The following is a 17,047-nucleotide window of genomic DNA, read 5'->3' as shown; positions in this document are numbered from 1 at the left end:
AAATGTACTAAGGGCAGAGTTAACAAAGGATTTCTTTGTAGTTATCAGTACTAAGCTCTTATGATTAAATGCATATATATTTGTAGCAGATGTCCAGTTGCCAGTAATCTTTGCTAATGCCCATAGAAAACTGATAAAATTTAAAGTTTAGGTGTTATTCTAGACAGAACTAGTAGCAGCGATTTAAGTGTGAGTTAAAAGAAAGTTTTCTGCTTGTGTAACTCAACAATCTAGACGTACTAATACTAAGCAGATTTATACACGTATACACTGATATACCTAAAAAAAAATAATAATAAAAAAAAAAACAGAAACAAAAATGTGACTAGGACCTAATTTGTTAACAGAGTTGATGTGATGTATTCCAAATGTTTCCAATCCCCTGTACATGTAGTATCAAGATATTTTGCACTTGTTTGAAATGTCCATTTGTCTAATATCATATGAGAAGAAAACAGTGATTTCAAAGACAGAGAGGATTCTTGGTCATTCATGTTATAATTCATGTTGTTCTGTTAAAGGTCTGTGCTGTTTCAGCGGACAAAGTTTGTAACATTTCCTGGGCTTGCAAGTAAACTGTAGAAGCAGATTAATGTCTATGGGAGAATTTGATTCACAGCTTCTTCCTGGAGAACACCACCTAAAATTATGTGCTGTAATACCAAGGGTGCTGCAAAAATTGTGCTCCTTCTTTAAGGAAGGATTAAGTTTTGCAGTACAATCTTAGAAGCTGTCAGAAAGGTGGAGAGTAATTTTTAAAACCTAATTTATTTCTTCTCAGACTTTCAGGGTTACAATTTTAAGAGATGAGTGAAATAAATGCAAACAAGTGATGATTCATCATTAATAGCAAAGCAGCTTATCCACCTGGCATGTTTCATAGACACCTTTGGCTCTACTGGCTGAGATCAGCACATACTAACTTCCTAGTATTGAAAAAAGAGTGATTTTCTTCCCAAAATATAATTTACAGAAGATTTAAGTGGTTACAAGCTATAAAAAGCTTATTTAAGGAGAAAATATTTTGGAAAAATATTTTGTTTAAAACAAAACTACTAATCAATTGCTTCTAGAGGAGACCAATAGGAAGTTCCCTTGAAATCTGCTACTAGGCAAAAGCCTGCTGAGCTGAACTGCAAGAATTACACAGATACACTAATTCTGCACACTCATCAGGAAAGAAACGCAATTTTGCAAAGGTACTGCAGTAAAAAGTCCTGTGGGGAGCTGAGAAGCTAAAGCAGCTAGAACTGACCACAAACAAAATAGTAATGTCTTTAAAGCTGCAGTCAGGAATAATTATTATTTTAAGACTTCATTTTATGCTTGTTCACTTCTTTACATTTTACACATTTGAAAAATTCACTCTGTGTCAGTTTTCCAGCATGTAACTGAAGCAAACAAACCTCATGGGTAAACTAAATCTTGAGGTACTTCACAGATAGTCTACGCTCAGTCAATGCTATAGCAGGGTCGCATGTGACTACAGACCAGCATAAGCCAGCATGAAAAGATCACAGTGAGAGCATTTTCCCCCACTTCTCTTGTGAACTTGTGATTTCCCAAAATATGAACAGGAGTTTTCTCATGGCAGTCCACCTATCTTCTACCTTTCCTTAATTTCTTCCTATTCACTCCAGTCACACCACTGTATTTATTCTAAAAGGTTATTCTTCCTTACTATCACTACACTTAAAATATTTATGGGTTATTCTCATTCTTCCCGGAACTATTGTGTGAAGGCCATACACTTTGCCTTCAAAGTATGCAGTGTCAGGAAAAGTCATTAGCACCACAGTGTCAAGGAGCTAAGCCAGCACTGTTTGGAACTGGCTGGATTTCTAGGCAGAAGATCTAGATCCAAAATTAACCGCTCAATCAATTTTTCAGTACAGTATGAAAATATTTTCCTTTCCTTCCTAAATTACTAATTTTTGGGGGGTCTTTTTTCTTGGTGTGTGTGTGTGTGACTGGGAGGGAGAGGTGGATAAATAACTCTCAATTGATATGGAATATCAATTGATTTTTTTTTACTGGTTTATAATGGATGTCTCACATGCATTTTAATAAAATTTTAATGGCCGTAAAGGAACATCTAAGCTGCTTGCAAGAAGAACAACCCACATAGCATATCAAGTGAGGTTTGTGGTTCTTTTCACCCCTGCTTCCTGACTGCTGTTACACTAAATTTTGTGAGTGATGAGTGAATTATGAAGAACATCAGCAGAAAATCTTGTCTATATGTGAGTTTCTCAGGAATACTTACTCAAGAATAGCTTTTCCAGAACAGCAGTCTGTAAATAATTCATCTGTGAACACTGTTGTTCCAGGATAACATCTGGTTTAATCTGTTGTTCCAGGTGCCACATCTGGTTTAACATGGCCCTTTTTTGAAAATGGTTTAAGATAAGCCATTGTGGCAATTCTGTAGCACATAACCACAGTATTCTAGGGTAATTTTTCAAATCCATTCCTAACTTTAATCCAAGTTATCCATCAAGAAAAATTAAGCCTTAAGTGTATAAAGACTCCAAAAATTGTGAGCTGCTCGTGATAGCAGGCCAGGATCAGCACCACATGGTGCAGGAAGTACATGAACATGCTCTGCAGCATAGACTCCTGATGCCTGGTGGCTGGATCCATTGGCTTGCTCCCCACTGTCCACTCCCAGGGGAGCAGCAGCTCTGGGAAGCAAAGGCAGGCGCGAAGGCACATGGCCAGAAAAAGGGCCCAGAGGCCTGAGATGCTCCTGCCAGCAATGCTGGTAAGACTGCCCTGGGCAGCACGGCGGAAGGCTCGCTGGAACACTTTTAGGGGGGATCTGCAGAGATGCCCGGCAGCTGCTGAGCAGGCAGGAGTGGCAGAACGCCTTGTAGCTTTCAGTGGCTTTGGGAGCAAGCTGCAAGGGCGCTTACGCTGGCAACTGCAAAGGGCAACCCTTACATTTCCAAAGAGCACCTAACGCCTTGCCCTTGCACTGGGAGTGGGGGAGCAGACGCAAAGCCTCTACCACTGAACGTACAGTCAAGGACTCCGCAGAAGGCTAGTGGGTGTGCAGCCTGCGACTGGACGAGCTGGGCTGGGAGCTGTCGTCTCCCACTCTCTTCAGCTTCCTCGATAAGCGCTTCAGCACACCGATGCCAATGCTGTCTCTCCCCAGAGTCCTCCACAGCTCCAGTGTGTTTCTGCCAAGAGATGTGCAACCGTGAGCCCGTATGTTCTGTCACCTGGGATGCCTTCACCTCACGCTTCTTCAGCAGCCGGGCTGAAGATGCCCGGTTCCTACCAGCGCTACAAGCACACCTCCGACAGTTGGGTGGAGGAGAAGGAGCTGCTGCTTCACTTGGATCGCCCTAGGGGAGGCAAGCTACGGCTCTCTGAGCCCAGCAGGAAAGGGAGTAGCGCATGTACATGTACCTGTCCACAGGCACAAACTTCTGGAGGATGACGTTAATCGTGAGCTCCTCGTGATGGCGGGCCAGGATCAGCACCGCATGGTGCACGAAGTACATGAACGAGGTCTCCCACATGGACTGTGTGCAGGTGTGCAGGATGGAGAGGATTCGTCGCACCTGAAAGAAGCAGGGGAGAAAGAACGTCTGGGCACGTCCTGGCTTCTATGGGAACATGGATGTTCAGCCCATGAGCCACGCCTGCTCCCTTGCCACGCTTTCACGCTCTAAGGCGAAATTTCACCCCTAGCACCCTGCCCAAGCCCTGCCTCTGCACCGAGTGCTTCTTTAGCACAGCAACGGCAAGATGTGTGGTGCGACAGCCAAAGCGAGAAAGTCCAAGGCATGGACAAAGGTCTCTTACGTCTGGACGAATGTCCTTTCCACATGTCTCCAGAAAGGTGAGCATCCAGTTGCCTGCAGCACGCACGCGGCTTCCTCTGGCACGCCGGAAGGGCTCCTTGATGGCATTCATGAAGTCTGTGGCCTGTTCTTTGGGGAAGTTTTTGCAGACGATCTGGAAAGTTGCAAGGAACAGGAGAGATCCCGTCACGGCTTCGCTCCAGCTCTTCAGGACATAATGGAAGCTTGAGGGCACTCTTTACCTCTGCGATTTGGATGGAGGTCTGGAGCTGCTGAGATGCGTCGCTGCGAGCACTCAGCCCCTCACACAAGCTCGCAGGGTCATCTGTCTCCAACACCCTGTTCGTGGCCTTGGCTGGAACGAGCACGGGGAGAAAAGGGGAGTCACACTTTGGGAAACTGAACTTCCCTTCCCAGCCTCTGCTGAAGGGGGACCAGGGGCCAGGGGAGTCAGTCTTGAACTCGGTGCAGCGGGATGTCCCTTGCCAGGTTCTGCCGCTGAGAAAGCCTGGGCTGCACAGAAAAGACCCTTCTTTTCCTTGGAGGTGCTTGTTTCAGGGGCTGCAGGCCTCTGCTCCCTGCAGCTGCCTCTCCCCCTGCCACACAGGCCAGCAGCATCTATGGGAGGCCCACACTCTCTTCAGACACACCTGCCCCCACCCAAGAGCTTTTTCCTGCAGCCATCTCCTTGCTCCAGCTGGCCAGGGGCTGCCTCTTGGCTTTCCCCTCTTCAGAGTCTACTTCTTTGCCTCCTTGAGGTCGCAGTCACCTGGCATTGCAGCAGGAGGTTCCTGCTCCTCTGCTAATCCCCCATGGGCCCCAGATCTCAGATGTCTTAAGGACTGATGGCTTTAGCTCTGGCAGTTCCTGGCTCCTCCCCGGCAGCAAGTACTCCCAAACCCTGCAGTGAGGGAGACCCTGGGGCTCCTTCTCTTCCCTGCCAGATGGCAGGAGGACCTGGCCCTTTTTCTCTGCTCAGAACCTTCCCTACAGCTCACTGGGCATTACAGCCCAGCCCTCTCTGTTGTAAATGCTGCTTCTCCGTGCTGGGAGGGACAAGTATTCTCCATGGTGTAAGAGCCCCCTGAGACCTGTGCTTCAAAGGGGACCCTCAGCAGCTGGGGCCAGTCCATCTTTTCCTGTGTTCTTTTCTTTTCATTTTTAAGTTTCTTGGGTCACTTTTATGTTCTTGTCACATTTTCAGTATAGATGTGTGCAGCAGTTTGCAGAGGGCTGCTTCGCAGAAAATCAGCACAAGAACTACCATTCAGCTTGTCCACTACTTTACAACCTCTTATTTGATTTATTCCAGTAGAATATATAAAGAATGTTTGACTGTCTGTTACTTGCTCAGAGAACCTCTCTCTTAGCTCGTATTGTCAGTGGCGAGGACAAAGATAAAGATGTCAGCCAGGGGCAGTCCTGTAAGCTGTCAGTGGCTGAAATGTGACCTGTTGCACATGGAGTGGGTTAGGAACAGGAATTCACACCAGCTGTTTTGGACATGATTGCATTTTCTTGTATATATTTGTACATAAAATGCTGTGTTTAATGGTAGATGATCTACCAGATTGCAGAGAAGAAATTCTGGTCCAAGCAGGTTTCAGATGCCTCTGGCCAGTTCTGTCTGGTTCCAGCTGTAGGGGCCACTGCTTTCTCTTTCCTCTGGGCGCTGCCTTTGCAGTACAGGGCAGACAGGGTTGCTCAGAGCTTGGCTTGTGTGCAGGAGAAGCACCACAGGACGGGCACTAGCAGAGTGGCCGGGCCCCACACGGGGCGATGCTCAGCTTGGCTCGCTGCCCTGTCCCGGGGAGGTGCTGGCAGCATGGTGGGCAGTGAGTCAAGCCTGCCTCCCGCAGCTAGCCAGGCACCAGCTTGCTGGCTCATCCTTGCCAGGGCCTGCTCTAGAGGCTGAGCCACAGCACCACCATGCTGTGTACCGTGGGCTAAAGATGGGGTAGACAAGGACACAGGGCTTTTCAATGCAGCCTGCCTAAGAGTTCCTTAAAAAGCTGTAGCGACCATCAAGTCATGATCTGTAGAGCCTGGCACAGTGGCTCCCCAAGCATGTGTTCCAGTTGTAGGGCAGGGCTGGAAGCCAGGGCTGTAGAGCGATGCTCTGGTGTTTGCCTCTTTGCTCTGTCCTTTAGCTGATATCCTGGCAAGAAGAAGAAGGAATTGAGGCTCCATTAGATAGCAGAGTGCCTCAGCTGCCTGACGGCGGCCACAGCCAGGCTGGGCGAGAGGAGAGCAGGGCAGGGCCCAGTGCGCCGCCTTTGTACTGTTTATGTGTATGATTATAGCATTTAATGCTGCTTTTATATGGCTTATACTGCACTCTGCACTGGTTGCGGCAGAGCTCTACAGTCTGTGCATGGCCTCAGGCCGGTTCCAGCCGGTTCCAGCAGGCTGGCCGAGTCCACCGGGCCAAGCGGGGCACCCGGAGGCAGCTCACAGCCACTCAGGGCTGGCAGCGCTGTGGTGGGGTGGGTGGAGCCCACGGCCGCAGCGCCATGAGGGCAGGCTGTAACCACACGCCAGCTGTACCCAAGATGGGGTTTTGGGTTCCCCAGGGCCCAGTGGTGTGGAGTCGGCATTTGTTCCCAATGTTCGTGTTTGATAAGAAACTTACTGAGGCTGATGCTTACAAACTTAGCGGGTTGGCACCTTGGGGGGATTGCTGGGCCCTTTTTACATGTCTAGTGCTAGAAGTGAAAGACAAGAGAAGCCAGAAGAAATATAAAACGATACTTACTGACATTTAAATACATTAACGTGACACGTGTCTGCTGATGATGTAAGAGGTGCACTTATCACCCAAAGCTGCACGCTTTTCCTTGCCTTGTCAGCAGAAGTGAGGTACTTTAATAGGAAGTCCTACATACACTGTCCAAAAAGTAGAGGCAGTTGCATAAAATGTAGATAAAAAACCTTACACTTGACCTTCTCCTAATCTCTGATTTGATGTCCTGTAACAACTGTCACAAATCTGTAGCTGCAAATATTTTTTCCAAAATGATGTATAAATTCAGAAGCCCAGCAGATCTGACCTGACAAATCCTTTTACAGTCAGTTAATTTGTGAACTCTCATATGGTTTTATCACTCTGACCAGACATAAACAGGTTTTGTTTTTTTTTTTGTTTTTGTTTTTTTTAGTATATGAAAGCAGCTGCTGACAGGTATTTATTGCTGCCATCATCCACTCTTAATATTTAGACTGCAAATTTGACTGCAGCCCATCAGCTATTAAGCAGCAGTAATTATGTCTGAAGTAGTGAAAGTGAAGTGTGACAGCCATCTGATACCTGCTCCTTTAACAGATCTTATATACCTTACTGAATTATTTTTATCCTGTACTTTTTGTGCCCAGTCAAAAAGATGAGTGTGTTTAGGAAGATGTGTAAAGATTGGACACAATAAAAGCGATTCTATTGCACTATTGTAAGAGTACTACTGTGCCTAAGATGGATGTTGCAGTGCAAATTCCTGAAAACAAGCAAACAAACAAAAAACCTTGGTGTAGTTTCTTTTTTAATTTGTGAATACACCAGTAAACAACATTCTTTAACTAGATAAACTGTCACTGTAAAATAAGGTCTTGCTACTGTAACTGAGCAGGAATTAACTGTCTGCAAGGCAGTCCAAGAGGGAGACCTGGGCACTGTGGTTGGGTCGGCCTCACCCCAGTCATCATGAATGGGAAGGGATCAGAACCGTTTCCATCCCTGTGCAGGACGAGGCTGGGAGGGGAGCAGCCAGCACGGGCGATGCCGGGGGGACGGAGCACCTCAGCTGCCTGACGGCGGCGGCAGCCAGGCTGGGCGAGGGGAGAGCGGGTCAGGGCCCAGCGCACCACCGCTGCTCGGCCCCTCTGGGCTGAGACCTGGCCCCGTCCCCCTGCCCCGTCCTCCCACCTCATGCTGGGGGCAGGGGGCGAGGGCTGGGTTGCAGGGGGCTGCAGGAGCGGCCCTGAGGGATCCAAGGCTGGGGCTGCCCTGGGCACAGCCTGCACGGCCGGTTCTGGCATGTTCTGGATGGTTCCGGATGGCTCTGGCCGGTTTCCTAACGGACCGGGCGGACTCCACTGGGGCAATCCGGGCATCCGGTGGCACCTCTCAGCCCATCAGAGCTGGCGGCGCCACTGTGGCTGTATCAAGAATATTAGGACTTGATTTTGTTGTTGTTGTGATCCATGGTTGAGCATATACTTGAGGATGAGAAGAATGTATGAAACAGTATTTAAAGCTTTGGAGTCTTTCTATCTGTTCTGTCAAAGGCATTCCGTTTTGTGCAAAACACTTCAGTATTCATTAAAGGAAAGCCTGGGACCTACATGTCTCAGATGAATATGCTCTCTACCAGGCTAGAGCATCACTATTATCACTCTTCTCTTTGGACCATAAAAATTTGTATGATGATGAATGGAAATCTAGTTCTGATGATTTATTTCTAGAACATTTTTATATAAATTTCCCTTCAGACTTGAACAACGCTCTTGGACACAGGGTCTGATTTTTTGGGTGGTCCTTTGGAGACTCAGGCGTTGGACTCAGCAATCCTTGTGGGTCCCTTCCAACTCAGGACATTGTGTGATTCTATGACCCCAAGGGAGAAGTGGTGAAAGGTGACAACCAGACCAAGATACAGTAGGTTTGCCATGACGTATTTCAGTGCATAAGTTTCCTCCTCAAGTCTACTAGTTCAGCGATGACCTAGGGCCAGCCCTCTGTGTGGTAACAGGCCCTGGTGGTGAGGTCACAGTGTATCCCTCCTGTCTCCCTGCTATATCCCTCTGCCGCGGGTGCCAGCTGTGGCCCAGTTGCTTGTGGGGCTGGTAGGAGGAGGACCCAGAGAGAGCGTTGTGTCTATCTGGGGACATCCTGCTGTGATGGAGGGGCTGAGAGCCCTTAGCGGTGAGGGGCAGCGCGAGGGAGGTTGGGGGCTGAAGCAGGACCCTTCCCAGCAGGCTGCTCGGGGCTGCGTCTCCTGCGGAGATTTCTCTCCAAAGTGGCCAAGAGACTCGTCCCTACCAGCTCCAGCCCCCTGCAGCCAGCAGCACCGATGACACCTGCTCTGTTCTTTCCTTCCTTCCAGGTGTGGGCTGCTGGCCCAGACGTAGACGTCGCCAGGGCAGAGGCAGGGTGCCAGGGCCTGTCCCTGAAGCAGCCCCGACCTCTGCCACTGTTGCGACTTCTCTGCTAGAGCGCCTGCAAGACGAGGAGGTGAGCTGGGGGCTCCCCACCATGATGCAGCGGGGTTCCCTGGGGGAGCAGGGGGAGCCTGTGCCTGGCGGCACCTCTGCCCTCTTGGTTTTCTCGTCCAGAAGCCCCGGCACAGGGCAGTGCCCAGTCTGGAGCTTCTCAAGGAGCAGTCATTTTCCCGGGCCCCATCCCAAGGTCCCATGGGTGCCCAAGCCCAGAGGCCAGGGGCTTTGTGTCCCTATTGCAGCTTCCCAGCCCCAGCAGCACATCCCTAGGCTCTGCAGAGCGAGGGCGGGCAGCTGGCGGCGCGCTGGCAAGAGGAGCAAAGCAAGTGCAACTGATCCCTATGCTGGTCTGTTCCCAGGGTGACAGAGCGCAGACCTACTGCGAGCTGGAGAACGTCTTGTGGGGAGATGACAGCCGCCTGCAGTGTGGTGTGGTCAACCGGCTGCTAGCAGCGGTGTCCTGTGACCTGACAGCTGAGCAGGTGAGATGGTGCTCTTGGAAGGCGATGAGAGCAGCCTGCCAGGCATTTGAGGGCAATGCAGAGCAGCACAGACAGGTTTTTCTGGCCTTGGGGCCCACCAGAGTGGCCCTGAGGGATCAAGGGGCTGGGGAGAAGCCTGCCTGGGCGAGGCGGGGAGCAACAGCTGGGGAGCTGCTCGCCTTCCTTCCCCAGGGGAGCAGAGGTGGCAGCCGCCCAGCCCCAGGCACAGCTGTCCCCAAGGGATGTTGTGGGGGAGTAGGGGCCATCTCCCCAGTGCCTCCAGCACACAAAGTCCATTCGAGCTGAAGCCCAGTAGCCAGGCGGCTTCTGAAGATCTCCACAGAGGAGCCCCCACAATGTCTCTGTGCCAGTGTTCCGGCACCTGCAGCTGTTCAGCCCGTCCAAGTACCTCACTCAGCCTGTCTCCCGGGGGGCAATTCACCTGAGCCTCTTTTTCAGGGCGTGACGGAAGACACGAAGATGGCTGCCAGTGACGTCCTGGTGGCTCTGGCCCGCTCCCACTTCAGCTTTGTGCTAGCCGAGCTCCTGGCCCAGCTGAATGCCCCAGGGAAGATCTCCAAGGAGTTCGTGCTCATCACTGTGGGCAAACTTCTCAGCACCAACGGTACGGTCCAGCACCGCCATCCTCCCTCCCGCTTTGGGCCAGGCTGGGAGAGCTGGGATAGAAAGGGATCCTTCCCCTCTCCACGCAAGCCGTGCTGAGCTGGGGGGCACTGTGGCTGCAGCGCCTCCTCCCTCGCTGCCAGTGCCGGCTGGGGGCTCTGACCGTGGCCACTCTCCGTTCTCTTCGCAGCCCTGCAGTGCATCCCCTTCATGCGCGTGGTGCTGTTGGGCCTGCGCACCGTGGTGGGCCAGTTAGGGAGCGGCCGGATCCTGCGTGCTGCCTGCGGTGGTGAGTGGACCCTGGGCAGGGGCAGGGGCAGAGCAGCCCCTGGCACCTCGCTCTGGTCTCAGAGCGGGCATGGCAGGCCTGAGCCCACAGTGCTGCCAGCCCTGGGCCATCCCAAAGCATTGGGGGCACCTGGAAAGGGTGGGTGAAGGTTTCTGTGGGCTGGAGGTGAAGGTGCCCGGGAACTCCTGGGTCCCTTTGCTGCCTTCCTGGGCTTTCCTACCAGGTTCATGTGCCCTGATGGGCAAAAGCTGGGGAAGAGAAGGGCAGGGGTTGCAGAGGAAAATGCTGGAGCCTGTGAGGAGAAGGTGTCATGTGGAGGACAGAAACGGCGTGGTGTTGTCATTGAGACACCTGGAGCACACAAGTTGCCCTCAAACCTAGATCTGCTCCTGATCTGAATGACCTGTGCTTCCAGCAGGCTGGTGGGGGTGCCGCTCCCTTCCCTGCTCCAGGCTCCTTTTTCTCTTCTCTTTGTGCAGCTCTGGAGCAGTGGGCCAAAGTGGTCAACGTTTACATCTGCACCTGGAAAGGATGCTCCTTGCCTGCTACGGAGAAGGAGCAGCTCTACGAAAACCTTTCCCAGGTGTTCTGCTCTGTGGCAAGGAACTGGCTGGAGTGCCAGGAGGAAGAGGTGAGAAGTGCTGCTTTCCCAGCTGGGGACGGCAGCAGGGATGTCCCCTGTGCCTGTGCCTCTGTCTGTGCCCAGCGGGCTGGCTGCAAAAGGCCCCACACTGGCTCTGTGCCTGAGGCTGGGGGCTCCCTGTGGGGAAGCAGCTGAAGCCCACGGCATTTGGGCAGGCAGGGCGGGGGGTGAGGGGTGGGGAAAACCTCTCTGCCCTCCAGAGCAAGCCCATCTCCTGCAGGGCAGAAGGGAGAGGGGAATGGGAAGGGGGAGGCAGAGGGAGAGGGAGGGAAAAAGGGCAAGGGGAAGTCCTCTCTGTGGGCAGGGCAGACCTTCAGCCTTTGACGCTGGGCCTCCCCGGTTCCTCTCCAGGACAAGCAAGCTGTCATCGGGGCCATGACTCCCTTGATGCGTGTCCTCCTGCACAAGGAGGAGCACTGGGAGCATGTCTGGGAGCAGCTCCTCTGGCTCCTGCGCCAGTATCGGATGGTCCAAGACTCCTCCAGGGTGACCAAGGTGAGGTGTGGCACAGGGCCTGGCACGGACGTGGGGTCTGTGCAAGTGGCACGAGGGCTCAGAGATCTGTGGCATGCAGGGAGGAGCCAGGGAGCTCCCCTTAGAGAAACGTGCAACAGGGAGGTCAATCCGAGGCTCCCGAGGCTCTTCAGGCAAGGGAAGAGCAACCGTGATGGGGCCAGGAGGGAGCCAAGAGTCAGTGGGGCCCACCTCTGGGAGATGGGAGGCTTTGCTCCCACCTCCCTGGGGGCTGTTTGCACGGGGAGCTCTGCTGCTGTGCACAGTTTCTCCATTCGCAAGTGGCTTGACATGGCTTCGGGCCTTTCTTCCTCTCCTGTTCTCTTGCAGAGCCTCCTTTATTTCCTGGAGGCCTTGGAGCAAGTTCACATCCCCATCCCCAACGGCAAGTGTCTTGCCATCAGCAGTGTCGTGTGCAGCGAGGTAAGGGGAGCCTGAAGCCACACAGCCACAGCAATTCCCTCTTGGCTGAGTCTCGGGAGGACTCCAGAGTCTTTGAATGCTGCTCAGCCGTGGCTCCTGGGTGGCTCCTGTGTGCTCCAGACCTGTGCGTGTGTCCCTGGGGCCACTGTGGGGTGGGCTGGGTTTTGGCTGGGGGTCCTCTTGTACGAGTGCCCAGGGAGATGAGAGCTGGCAGCGCTGTTTCTTTTCGGTCCCTCTCAATGCTGCCGGGGCTTTCTCCAATGGACCTTGTTCCCACAGCTCACTGCTGACCGCAAAGAGCACAGCCAGGACCATAAGGCAGAGCTGACCCAGTGCATCCTGCTGCAAGGTAAGGAGAGGAGACGTGGCGATGCCCCGTGGTGTCCTGGCAGCTCTCTCCCAAAGCTCAGAACTGGGTGTAAGCTGCTTGCTAATGCAGGATGGGATTTCCTCCCCACAGCTCGGATCTGCCCAGAGGAGACGATCCTGTTCCTGGAGTCCCAGCTGGGCCACGAGAGGGAGGCCATGCGCGTGGCAGCCCTGGGTCTGCTCGGTGCTCTGGCACGCTGTGACGGTCAGTACTGCGGGGTCAGGGCTCGGAGGGCTCTCTTCTGCCTGCTGGGCTGTGCCTCCACGCATGCCTCACTGCATCTCTTGCAGAGCCCGCGATGGCAGAGAAGCTGCCCCAGGTGGTGGAGGCTGTCAAGTGTGTGTGCAGGGACCCCAGCATCCGGGTGAGCTGCTTTGGGAAGGGACTGTGCCATTGGGGTCGGGGTGGGAGAGAAACCTTTTCCCTCAGGGCAGAGGCAGAGCCTGGCAAGGCTGGACTAGAAGGGCTCTGACCTAGACAGCCATTGCCCCGCTCCTTCGTGTTTACTGGAGGGAGGGCTGACGGCGAGAGGTGATGCCGCTGCCAGCATGGGCAGGTCCCCATGTCCCTGTGCTAACCATGCTTGACCCCTGGCAGGTGAGGAGGGCAGTTCTGCACTTCATCAGGGATCTGCTCAGTGCCAATGTCCACAGCTGCTCAGCATGGGACGTTGTGGGATACATCTTCAGCGAGTTCAGCCAGAGCTCGAGCAGAAGGGTAAGGACAGCATGCAGCATCTTCCCTGGGGAGATGTGCTGCCAGGAGGCTGGCATGGGAGCCTGCTGGGGCCACGCCTGAGCCTTCTGGGGCAGGAACTGAGAGCAAGCGGGGGGTTCCCAATGTTGTCTTGCAGGCTGCAGGACTCCTGTCTGCCCAGGAAGCCCAGGAAGAAGGAGGTCTCCAAGGGCTGTGCATGGACGTCCTGGGGTCCCTGGACATCTCTGTGAGAGGGATGGCCAAAGTAAGTCCTGCTCTGTCCTGCTGCTGCTCCTCTCCTCTCTTCAGGCCATTTGTTCCTAGAGCCCTTTGCACACCTGAAAGCTCTCCCACAGCATGCTCTGAAGTGCTCCGGGAGATGCACACCATCCTCCCCAGCTCTGAGCTGAGGCAGAAGTGCTGACGGGCTGAGTTGTCTCATTGCCTACAGCTCCTGTGGCCGAGGCTGCTGATGTATGTGATGCCAGCCAAGTACACGGGCATGCTGATCCCCCTCTCGCACTGTCTCCACGCCCTGGCTGAGACAAATGAGCTAACAGCAGGGCGTGATCATCAAGAGCTGGATCCCGACGTCCTCAACTCCCTGTTGCAAGGTAGGAGTAGCAACTCCCCCAGTGAGCTCTGCTGAGCTCCGTGTCTGCGTCCTGCAGGGACGTCAGCGTGGCAGGGCACGGTGTGGCTCGGCATCTCACCCAGCATTTCTTTCTCTCCGCAGAGACAACGCTGACTCCACAGAACTTGCTGGCTCGCCTGCTGGTGAGTAGTGGGGCCCCCAGGGAACAAAAGAGTTTTTTTCAGGACAGGGCAGCGACATCCAGAGAGGCCGGGGCAGCGATGCTTTCGAGGCTGCTGCCAAGAGCCCTGGGGAGGGAGCAGCCGGGGTAGCGCCGAGCTGCTTCCTTCAGGGGAGAAGTCGCGGCTCGTGCGGCAGAAGCGACCCTGCTTCTCTGCTCTCTGTACTCAGGTGGTGGCGGGGTCTCCTTTTGCGGGCAGCGAACTCCAAGCTGCTGCCTTGGTGGTGATGCAGAGCCTCCACAGCAGGATCCACGGAGCTGTGGGGGCCACGTGGAACACCGAGATTCCCCTGCTGCTGCAGTACCTCCAAGGTAAAGTGCTGGTGGGGAGGGGGAGGGAGGGCATGGCAAGTCAGCTTCCCAGCATGGCTAAGGGGAGTCCCCGCCTGGTGCCCGGTGCTTGTTCTGCTGCCGTTTCCCTGCCAGGGAGCCAGCACTGAAGCTGGGGGGAGCGGTCCCACAGCGATCCATTCGTCCCGGCGCATGGATGGGGCCCTTCCCGTCCCCTTGGACAGCATGCTGGTCCTGGTGGCACCTCCATGGCCCTGCTGGGGCGGTGCTTGTGGGGAGGGACGGACGGACGGCTGCCTCTGGAGCGGGTGCAGCCACCAGCTTCCCTGGGCCAGGCCAGCTTTGCAGCAGCTCTTCTTTTGTGGCTTGGTCCCAAGCAAGGTTTTTTTTCTTCTGCCGACTTTCTAGGAGGAAAGGGGAACATCCCAGACTCTGCCGAGTGGGAGCGCCGTCTGCTTCAGGTACTGCAGCCTTGGGAGGCGTAGCATATAGAGGTGGCCTTCCCCAGCTGGCAGGGGTGTTTCCTAGGCACCCCGCGCCTCCTCCTGCCTGCCTCGAGGAGTCTCTCCCTTCTCACACGGGCCACAGCTCTCATGGAATGCCACTCTGGCGTGGCCGTGTGCCTTGGCGCTGCCTCTTCCTGCTTGTCAAAGGCCAAGAAGCATTCGCTTCCTCTCCTGTTCTCTCCTGCAGTTCCTGAGGGCATCCCTGGAAACCATCGGGGACGACGCCTGGACCAAGCGCCTGAGCTGTGCGCTGAGCCAGCGGCTGGACAGCTCTCCCAGCAGCTCTGGGGAGAAGGTTGGTTCCCTGCCTGGCTCTCCCCTGGCAGCACAGCCACGGGGCCCCCGCCCACATGCGGGGCTGGGGCTGGGGCTGGGGCTGCAGGCGGTGCTCTGCCCGCGAGGGCTGTCTGCGCTGCTTCCCCAGCCCTTGCCCCCCATGGCCTTTCCCTCCGTGCTGAGCGGGGCTGGCTAAAGCCCATCCCTTTGTCCGGGCTCGGCTGCTCCCCGTGCGCTGGCGCCTGTCCTGCTCTGGCCCCGTTGCAGCATGCCAGGCTGTTGCTGCATCTCGGGCTCGGCTTTTTCCCTTGCAGGCTTTCCTGTACAAGGCTCTTGGGACGACGCTGGGAGCTTGTCAGGAACTCCCACATGTCCAAGAGAACCTGCTGCAACATCTGACAAAAGCACAACCTGAGGAGCCCTCTGAGGCCCAGGTGAGCTTCCCTGCTCTGTCCCTGGGGGAAAGGGCTTCTCCCGGCCCTGATCCAGGCCTTTTCCAGCTCCTCATCGCTGCCCACCACTGTGGCTGGCCATGACTGAACGCCTGGGCCTGTGCCAACTGTCCCTCGGTCTTTTGTTGCAGGGAATCATTTCTCTCGTCTGCCAAGCTGCCGACAGCCACTTCCGCCTGGTCTTGGAGACATTAACAACATTTGCTGCCACCTCGTGCAGTGGCCGGAGCTTTAGGGTTTCCAGACGCAGGCAGGTGAGGTGTTTGGGGTTTCACTCCCTGGCTTTCTTCCACCTGCTTCTCACTTCTGCACCGTGACAGAGGCTGTGCCCTTCTGGCCCAGCCCTGTGCGAGCACCCAAGCTGCAGGCTCGGAACAGCTCCTGGCCCCAGAGCTCACCGAGAGCTGGGGGAGCAGCTTGAGGAGCTGCCAGGACGTGCCCGGGGAAAGAAGAAGCTGGTGCAGGGGCAGGGCAGCTCCTGCCTCGGGATCCCAGGGGAGGGGACATCGTGGGGTGTGGGGGGCCATCGGGCGGACGTCTCACAGCATCTCTTGCAACGCAGATGACCCAGGCCAGCAGGAGAGCTGAGGCCACTTGCAGTGCTGTCATGCTCGCCCACAGCAGCATGGCACTGCGTGCCTCCAAGGAACAGCTGCTCGCCAATGTGGAGGCAGACATCGTGGGCAACATCCTGCTGCTCTCCGTCTCCAGCAGCCAGGTGAGAGCTCGGGGCGTGCAGGGGCAGGGATGCTGGGTGCCCCAGCTCCAATCCCTCTGTGCTAGGGCACACTGAGACGGGCCGTCTCTTTCTAAAGGTCCCCCGAGGAATGGTTTGTCCCAGCACGAAGATCCAAGCCCTTCCCCTAGATTGCCCCCGCGTGCACATGTTCCTCTTGCAGCCCATGGCCCTTCCTCCAGTTCCTCCAGTTCCAAGTGTTTTCTTCTCTCTTGGGCCCCAGAACTTGCAGACAAATCTTGCCGTGGTGCAGAGCATCCTTGAGGTCGGCCGTGCCATCCAAGGTGTGGGTAACTTGGGCAGCTTCCATCCTGTCCTGAAGCACAAGCTGCTGCTGATCCTGCAGGTGAGTGCCCAGTGTCTGGCAGTAGTGCCCATCCCCGGGCAGGGTGCAAGAGCTCTCCTGTGCCCAATGCCCACTTTGCAAATTTCTGGGTGGGACTTGCAGAACTTGATGAAGACGACTGTCTGGGTCTTCCCGGCAACGTCACTGCACCTGAAGGTGATTCTGGCCCTGGAGCAGTGGAGGTAAGAGCGAGGAGCGGCAGGGGCTGTGAGGCGGGATGACGTTCCTCCTGTCGGGGAGTTCCCAAAGAGCAGCAATCACTGCCACAGCCTAGGCTGGCTGGATTTGGGGCTGTCGATGAGGACAAGCCCAGATGCCATTTGACCCTCTCTGGAGAGCGCTAGTAACTCCTCTTTTTCTTTATTTTTTTCTTTCCTCGTCTTCCTTTTTCCCCTTGCCAGCAAGCTGGAGATCTCTTTCAGCAGCATGGAAATTTGCAGCCTGCTGTCTGACTGCTGCCGGGCCATCCTGCCACTTCCTTCAGCGGCTGAGCAGATTGGGGAGATTGGGAACACAGAGCAGGCAGTGCTGCAGCTCCAGGTAACTTGCTGTCCCTTCCCTG

The 17,047-nt window shown here is 54.7% G+C and overlaps 1 protein-coding gene across 1 annotated transcript in view; it reads left to right on the top strand.

The window, feature by feature from the left end:
- Positions 1-7,861: 7,861 nt before the first annotated feature.
- The window catches only part of LOC309877356 (maestro heat-like repeat-containing protein family member 2B), a gene marked incomplete at both ends in the record, with an annotated part of 30,066 nt that continues 20,880 nt past the window's right edge, over positions 7,862-17,047 (top strand). Inside the window, 23 exons of the mRNA XM_082758629.1 lie at positions 7,862-8,012; positions 8,912-9,039; positions 9,383-9,505; positions 9,965-10,130; positions 10,898-11,049; positions 11,413-11,556; positions 11,905-11,997; positions 12,277-12,346; positions 12,458-12,571; positions 12,658-12,731; positions 12,965-13,084; positions 13,221-13,328; positions 13,515-13,677; positions 13,800-13,840; positions 14,049-14,190; positions 14,578-14,630; positions 14,863-14,970; positions 15,266-15,385; positions 15,535-15,657; positions 15,966-16,121; positions 16,303-16,485; positions 16,588-16,667; positions 16,887-17,025. Coding sequence (XP_082614755.1) covers positions 7,862-8,012; positions 8,912-9,039; positions 9,383-9,505; positions 9,965-10,130; positions 10,898-11,049; positions 11,413-11,556; positions 11,905-11,997; positions 12,277-12,346; positions 12,458-12,571; positions 12,658-12,731; positions 12,965-13,084; positions 13,221-13,328; positions 13,515-13,677; positions 13,800-13,840; positions 14,049-14,190; positions 14,578-14,630; positions 14,863-14,970; positions 15,266-15,385; positions 15,535-15,657; positions 15,966-16,121; positions 16,303-16,485; positions 16,588-16,667; positions 16,887-17,025 — 2,751 coding nt within the window. The remainder of the gene's footprint in view (positions 8,013-8,911; positions 9,040-9,382; positions 9,506-9,964; positions 10,131-10,897; positions 11,050-11,412; positions 11,557-11,904; positions 11,998-12,276; positions 12,347-12,457; positions 12,572-12,657; positions 12,732-12,964; positions 13,085-13,220; positions 13,329-13,514; positions 13,678-13,799; positions 13,841-14,048; positions 14,191-14,577; positions 14,631-14,862; positions 14,971-15,265; positions 15,386-15,534; positions 15,658-15,965; positions 16,122-16,302; positions 16,486-16,587; positions 16,668-16,886; positions 17,026-17,047) is intronic.

Source organism: Aythya marila (assembly GCF_965140915.1).
Source record: "Aythya marila genome assembly, chromosome: 4".
Lineage (NCBI taxonomy): Eukaryota > Metazoa > Chordata > Aves > Anseriformes > Anatidae > Aythya > Aythya marila.
Note: the sequence above shows the minus strand (reverse complement) of the source record. Positions and strands in the feature narration are given on the sequence as shown.